Source organism: Labrus mixtus, chromosome 8 (genome assembly GCF_963584025.1).
Source record: "Labrus mixtus chromosome 8, fLabMix1.1, whole genome shotgun sequence".
NCBI classification, from domain to species: domain Eukaryota; kingdom Metazoa; phylum Chordata; class Actinopteri; order Labriformes; family Labridae; genus Labrus; species Labrus mixtus.
This window is the reverse complement of record NC_083619.1, coordinates 29,050,436-29,057,996: the sequence shown is the minus strand read 5'-3', so window position 1 is coordinate 29,057,996 and position 7,561 is coordinate 29,050,436. Positions and strand designations below refer to the sequence as shown.

The following is a 7,561-nucleotide window of genomic DNA, read 5'->3' as shown; positions in this document are numbered from 1 at the left end:
TGAGCTCTCTCATTCAAATAAATGACTGAATAAAGTTTGGAAGATCTTTTTTGTGCTTTTAAAAAAAATCATGTACACTGAAATATCAAATCAAATGTTAGATTAAACATCCATTTAAAACACCAAATGGTTCTTTCTCTGTATCATTTTCTTCATTTTTCTTTAATTAGAGAACAAATAAGGCAGAACAATAATATTCAGTATTTTCACCACAATAAGATCTCTTCTCTCATCCTGTAAAACATGAAAATATTTCTCCTTCTTCCTCTTTGATCTGATTATATTCAACTATCAAACAAACACACAGACATTTAAATCTTCATGTCAGGTCAGGTGAACAAACTTCATCATGAGCAGAGATAACCTCCACGGCTTAAACAGACGCAGGAAGGAGCTCTAACTTAAAAAAAAAAAAAAACAACCTCAAAACACGACAACAGATATTTAGACGTCGAAGTACCACCCCTAATGTGACAGGTGATCTGTGTGCAGTGAGGGACAACGATGAGCTCTCAGCTACAAACAATAAGACTAAATAAGTTTAAGAGTTTAAACACAGACTTGAAGCCTCTGTCCCTGAAATGACTTCTGTCTATTTCAGTTTACACAACTCAGCAGTGCCTTTAGAAGAAGAAAAAACTAATTTATAAAACCCGAGTCCAGCATGTAGAGGCTGAGTGAATGTGGTCTGGACTCTGTGGAGGAGAGTCATGGTTTCAGAGATGCTGTAGAAGCACAGAATACCTGCTCTGTGATCCAGGTACACTCCTACTCTGGAGGACTGAGGACCTGAGACATCAGTGCCGACTTTGTTGTAACAAAAGTCATAACTGTTGTTGTAACAATCTAACGCCCAAGATTTGTCATTGAGTCCAAACAAACATTCATCTGAGCTCCCTGCTCTGCTGATATTCTTGTATGTGACTGCTACAGAAACTACTCCTCTCCACTCCACCTCCCAGTAACAACGTCCAATCAGACTCTCTTTACTCAGGACCTGCCAACAATTAGTGAATCTGTCTGGATGACTAGAATAAAACTGATGTTCTCTCATATATGTTACTTTTCTGTTCCCATCAGATAATAACAGCGGTGTGTATGTTGTATTTGGATCCAGTGTGATGTCACATGAATATTTTAAGAACTCAGCTCTGGTCTTGGGCTCTGGTTGTGACAATAAAACATCCACTTCAGTCACTGTCTGTGAGATGTTTCTCCAGTTCTCTCTCAGGGCGTCCTGTAGTTTATCTTTGATTTCTGACACGGATCTTGATGCTGGATGAGTGTGTAGATTCACTGAGTGGTGACAGTGAGGGGTAGTCGTGTAGAAACCGGTTGTGGTCTTCTGTGTGTGAGCGTCTCTCCTCTTCAGCTCAGTGATCTCCTGCTCCAGCTTCTCCTGAAGCTCTCTGACTCGACTCACTTCAGTTTGCTGCTGGGATCTGACCTGCTGCCTCACATCAGAGCGTCTTTTCTCCATGAGACGGATCAGCTCAGTGATGATCTTCTCACTGTTCCCCACTGTTTTATCAGCGGAGCCATTGATAGCCTCCACCTCCTGTTGAAGCAGCTTCACATCTTTCTCTCTGTCCTGGATTCTCTGCTGGATGTTTTGTTGACTCACCTCCAGCTCTCTCTGCCTCTCGCTCCTTTCTGCTGCAGCTGAGACCTTTATGTTGGTCCATTAAACAGAGATAACAGATAGACTGCTGATCAGTGCGACAGAACATCTTCATCACCTCATCATGACGAGAGCAGATGTTCTCCTGGAGCTTCTTGGAGGGCTCCATCAGTTTGTGTTTCTTTAATGGAGGTACTTCAAAATGAGGCTGGAGGTGTTTCTCACAGTAAGAAGCCAGACACTGCAGACAGGACTTACAGGCTTTCAGTTTTCTCCCGGTGCAGACATCACAGGCCACATCTTGAGGTCCAGCATAGCAGTGATCAGCAGGAGCAGCTTGGAGTCCAGTCTTTTTCAGCTCCTCCACTAAATCTGCTAACATTGTGTTTTTCCTCACTACAGGCCTCGGTATGAAGTCCTGTCTGCACTGAGGGCAGCTGTAGACTCTCTTCTCATCCTGTGTATCCCAGTGGCTTTTAATACACTTCATGCAGTAGGTGTGTCCACAGGTAGTAGTCACCGGATCTTTCAGGAGTTCCAGACAGATGGAACAGCAGAATTTCTCCTGGTTCAGTTGGTTTCCTCGCTGAGCCATTTCTCCTCTCAGTAACAACGAATGCTTGAGTTTCACTTCCTCATAGCTGAGACTAGTTTCACCTCTGATCTACACAACATGCGGCTGTGCAGAGAATGTGCAGCTCTGGTTGATTACACCCATCCTGAAACTGTAGATCTAATGGGGAGGGAATCAGGAAGTACCAGAGACAGAGTGCAGCTGGCTGTGTTTGAGAGCAGGAAGAGGAGTAGCGCTGGTTCAAACTGTGTAAAAACAGCAGAGCAGGTGACAATAATAGATGGGTCAAAGGAAGGGGAGATATGTGCCCATATAGTAGCAATCTTGTCTACCAAAAAGTGTATGAAAGATTCACAGGTTTCAGAGTAAGCTTCAAGACAGGAGGATTGGGGGATATAAAGAATACTGTCAATAGAACTAAAAAGAACACAGTGTTTATGAGACTTATTCACAATAACATAAGAAAAGTGTTTAGTTGTTTGAGCTTTGACAGCTTTCTGATATCTACACCAGTTTTCCTTAAGAATCTCATAAGAAACCTGTAGCTTGTCTTTTTTCCAATTGCTATAAAGAGTATCACCTAAACGCAAAGGTGACACCTGCTGGAACAATTTGTGTTGCCTCCTACAATATGTCTATCTTAACAAAAATTGACCCTGTAGCATTAAGCCCCTTGGTGCCAAATAAAACACATGCAGGGACACATGCAAACTATTCACAAATTATTGAAAAGGTTGGTCAAGTGTTTACCTCCTTGATACATAATACGTTGTCAGTGGTCCACCCCAAAAGAGCATTTGTTTTAAATATATATATTTACAATATATTATAAATTCCTGCCTATTTACAGAGGCATTTAAATCTATGTTGCATGAAAAGTTTTACCCATGTAGATTAAGGTTAACGGTCACATATTGTGCAAAATACACTTCACCATGTTTTTCAAACACTAATATGTGTGCCTATTTCGTCAACAAACCCCCCAATGATGAGAAAAGTCCATCCTCTCCGTTTGTTGCCTGCTCCACTTTTCAGAAAATGTTTGCTCAAACAGGCTGTTTGGAGATTTTCCCTTCATGACATCACAAAGGGCAGTAACCCCTCCCCCAGGTGGGTGACACTCCCACAGCTAGGTGTTTGTTCTGTCCTCTGAGTCTGCCTTCTCCCCTTAAACAATAGGACATGGAGCGAGGAAGCCCGAGCCACCCAAGCCCTTCCAGGGAGGGGGCATGGTCAGACACAGCTCATTTACATATTTAAAGGTACAGACACAGAAACAGCCTGTTCTGAGCAGGGCTTAAATACAGGGGTTTATAGGCATGATCAAATACATGATCAGAGTGGATTTAGAACAAGAAACTTCTCAGACATGTTTTAGGGAGCTCTGAGACTTTGGACTTGTTGAAAAGGAGGAGAATATGTGACCTTTAGTAACATGTCATGTCAAAATGTTTTTTAAAAAGCCCCAGATCTTGTAATATTTACACACAGAATCTATGTTGCCATCCCATGCTCCTTGGCGGCAGCAGCTCAGTGACATAATGCCTCTGTACATAACAGAAGATTCTCTTCTTTGCCCCTCCCCCCATCATGAGCCCTTCTTCTCTTCGGCTCTCTTTAAGAACAGATACAGGTGGTTTGTGGGGACAGTTGGTTTATGAGGACATTTAGCTTACAAACAGGCTTTTTCCTAAAATGTACTTTCCCTCTATCTTGATAAACTCTCTGCTGCCATCCCTCTCTTAATGAGCCACTTTACCTTGAATTTCCTTTTTTAAATTTTTTTTTTATGAATCTGCCTAAGGGAGACCATGTTCCTGTTTGCCTAACTTACAAGGACGATGTTCTTCAATCAATCAATCAATCAAGCTTTATTCATATAACACACTTTTATACAATTCAACGTGTTTTAAAGTTATTGAAAAACAAAAACAAAAACATTGTGGCTAAACATGGTACAAAGATGAATTCATTTAAAAATAGACTAATTCACACCAATAATGATGAAAATTACAAAACCATTCACAATAGCTAGACTGAATAGATATATTTTTCAGTTTACATTTAAAGGTATCAATATTTGTTTCTTGTTCCATTTCTGTATATTGTGGGACAGGTAGGCAACATCAATTTCAATTCTCTTCTTTGCCCCTCCCCCCATTCATAATGAGAATATTGTCAGCATGATAATATTGTCAGCATTAAATCATTTAGGTTCATATGTTCACCATTTTTTTTGTTAATTGATTTGAGGAATGTGGAAGGACTATTTACATTATTCCTATTTACAGATTACAAAAATGACGTTCATATTTAGTAATTTAATAAGTTGTGTTTCAATGCTTGCATTCAAAATGTACATGTATCAGTTAAAGTATTACATTTTCACTAGCGAGTAGAAATATCTCAAACAATAATGGTCTCATCTCACTTTGATATTTGTTACTCGCCTTATTTTGAAACATGGTTTGAAATGTACAAATTCTTTTGATTTGTCTTTGTTTTTTGTTTGCTTTTATTTTTTAATCATTCTGTCTGACTAACTTATCACAGTCAATCTGATCATAGGTTTCTTTTACACAAAGTGCAGCAACAACATATCTCATAAAGAAGAGAAGAAGTAGTAGTTTGGATTGTTTAAACTATTTTACCCTGAAATACACAAAGTTTAATTTCAACTACAAAGAAATTACAACAAGGGATTCATTAAAAAAAAAGAAAAACAGTGTTCAGGTGAACAAACGTCATCATGAGCAGAGATAGCCTCCACAGCTAAACAGACACAGGAAGGAGCGCCATCTTTAAAAAAAAAAAAAAAATCAAAACAACACAACAGATATTTAGACTTCAAAGTATCACCCCTAATGTTTGGTTTACAGGTGATCTGCATGCAGTGAGAGACAACAATGAGCTCTCAGCTACAAACATGAAGACTAAATAAGTTTAAGAGTTTAAACACAGATTTGAAGCCTCTGTCCCTGAAATGGCTTCTGTCTATTTCAGTTTACACAACTCAGCAGTGGATCCAAAACCATAAACCCTGAGTCCAGCATGTAGAGGCTGAGTGAATGTGGTCTGGACTCTGTGGAGGAGAGTCATGGTTTTAGAGATGCTGTAGAAGCACAGAATACCTGCTCTGTGATCCAGGTACACTCCTACTCTGGAGGACCGAGGACGTGAGACACGAGTCTTGACATTGTTGTTCATAAAGTTATAACTGTTGTTGGAACAATCTAACGCCCAAGATTTGTCATTGTATCCAAACAAACATTTATTTAAGCTGCCTGCTCTGCTGATATTCTTGTATGCGACTGCTACATGAACTCCTCCTCTCCATTCCACCTCCCAGTAACAACGACCCATCAGACTCTCTTTACTCAGGACCTGTTTATAATCAGTGAATCTGTCTGGGGGACGAGAATAAGACTGATGTTCTCTCATTGCTGTTACTTCTCTGTTCCCATCAGATAATAACAGCCGTGTATGTGCTGTGTTTTGATCCAGTGTGATGTCACATGAATACTTTAAGAACTCAGCTCTGGTCTTGGGCTCTGGTTTTGGCAGTAAAACATCCACTTCAGTCACTGTCTGTGAGATGTTTGTCCATTTCTCTCTCAGGACGTCCTGTAGTTTATCTCTGACTTCTGACACAGCCGCTGTCACGTCCTCAAAGAACCTCAGAGGACGGATCTTGATGCTGGATGAGTGTGTAGATTTACTGAGTGATGACAGTGAGGGGTAGTCGTGTAGAAACTGGTTGTGGTCCTGTGTCTGTGACAGCTTCTTCATCTTAGCGTCTTTCCTCTTCAGCTCAGTGATCTCCTGCTCCAGCTTCTCCTGAAGCTCTCTGACTCGACTCACTTCAGTTTGCTGCTGGGATCTGACCTGCTGCTTCACATCAGAGCGTCTTTTCTCCATGAGACGGATCAGCTCAGTGATGATCTTCTCACTGTGCCACACAGTTTTATCAGCGGAGCCATTGATATCCTCCACCTGATGTTGAAGCAGCTTCACATCTTTCTCTCTGTACTTGATTCTCTGCTGGATGTTTTGTCGACTCACCTCGAGCTCTCTCTGCTTCTCGCTCCTTTCTGCTGCAACTGAGACTGTGTCATGACCTTTGTGTTCATCCATTAAACAGAGATTACAGATAGACTGCTGATCAGAACGGCAAAATATCTTCATTACCTCATCATGACGAGAGCAGATGTTCTCCTGGAGCTTCTTGGAGGGCTCCACCAGCTTGTGTTTCTTTAATGGAGGAGCTTCAAAATGAGGCTGAAGGTGTTTCTCACAGTAAGAAGCCAGACACTGCAGACAGGACTTACAGGCTTTCAGTTTTCTCCCGGTGCAGACATCACAGGCCACATCTTGAGGTCCAGCATAGCAGTGATCAGCAGGAGCAGCTTGGAGTCCAGTCTTCTTCAGCTCCTCCACTAAATCTGCTAACATGGTGTTTTTCCTCAGCACAGGCCTTGGTATGAAGACCTGTCTGCACTGAGGGCAGCTGCTGTAGACTCTCTTCTTATCCTCTGTATCCCAGTGTCTCTTAATACACTTCTTGCAGTAGCTGTGTCCACAGGAAGTAGTCACCGGCTCCTTCAGTAGATCCAGACAGATGGAACAGCAGAATTTCTCCTGGTCCAGTTGGTTTCCTCGCTGCGCCATTTCTCCTCTCAGTAACGACTGCTTGAGTTTCACTTCCTCAAAACTGAGACTAGTTCCCCTCTGATCTACACAACATGCATCTGTGCAGAGAATGTGCAGCTCTGATTGGTTACAACCATCTCCAAACTGTTGAGAAAGGGGAGGGAACCAGGAAGTACAAGAGTGTTTTTTCGAGCGGGAAGAAGAAGAGGGAGGGGCGATCGAAGTAAGATTCATTCCAGGAAGAGGAGCAGCGCTGATGAATTCAACTTTGTTTCCTCATTGACAAAGAAGCCCAGGTTAAAAGTAGCTCCATACTCCTCTCTTCTGTCCATGGCTCCATATTTCTCTGCCTCTTGGATTCCTGTTACTGATAGTAACCTTTAACTGTCATTAAATCATGAAAGACATTTTTGTCACATATTGAACGGAGGTTTTTGAAACATGATCCACCTCAAGTCATCTTACAAAAGCAATAAAACAGTGTAATGTGATGGGACTTGCAATATGTACATTGTACCGCCTATGGGAGAAGTAATGTGTTACTTTCCAAGATGTGTTTTGAACCAGTATTTCTTAAGGGTCCTTTAATTCTTCTCCCTGATGATACATCTTTTATTATTACCATCATCAGGATTGATTTTCTCTCTATTGTCCTGCTATGAGACACCATTTTGACAATTATTGTGAAATATTCAAACTTACAAGACTCAAAAAGG

General features: G+C 41.2%; 1 protein-coding gene, 1 long non-coding RNA gene and 1 pseudogene across 2 annotated transcripts in view; all 3 read right to left on the bottom strand.

The window, feature by feature from the left end:
* The window catches only part of LOC132978438 (uncharacterized), a 79,633-nt gene that overhangs the window by 16,615 nt on the left and 55,457 nt on the right, over positions 1 to 7,561 (bottom strand). The gene's annotated exons all lie outside the window — the stretch shown is intronic.
* On the bottom strand, positions 4 to 2,354 carry LOC132978397 (tripartite motif-containing protein 16-like; annotated as a pseudogene).
* LOC132978416 (tripartite motif-containing protein 16-like) lies at positions 4,051 to 7,003 on the bottom strand. Its single transcript, XM_061043625.1, has one exon. It carries the CDS (start codon positions 6,861 to 6,863, stop codon positions 5,190 to 5,192), a length of 1,674 nt encoding a protein of 557 aa, XP_060899608.1. The 5' UTR covers positions 6,864 to 7,003; the 3' UTR covers positions 4,051 to 5,189.

Bases quoted from the DNA above. Each gene is read 5' to 3' on its own strand.
- LOC132978416 (XM_061043625.1), bottom strand. From the start codon at position 6,863: ATGGCGCAGCGAGGAAACCAACTGGACCAGGAGAAATTCTGCTGTTCC.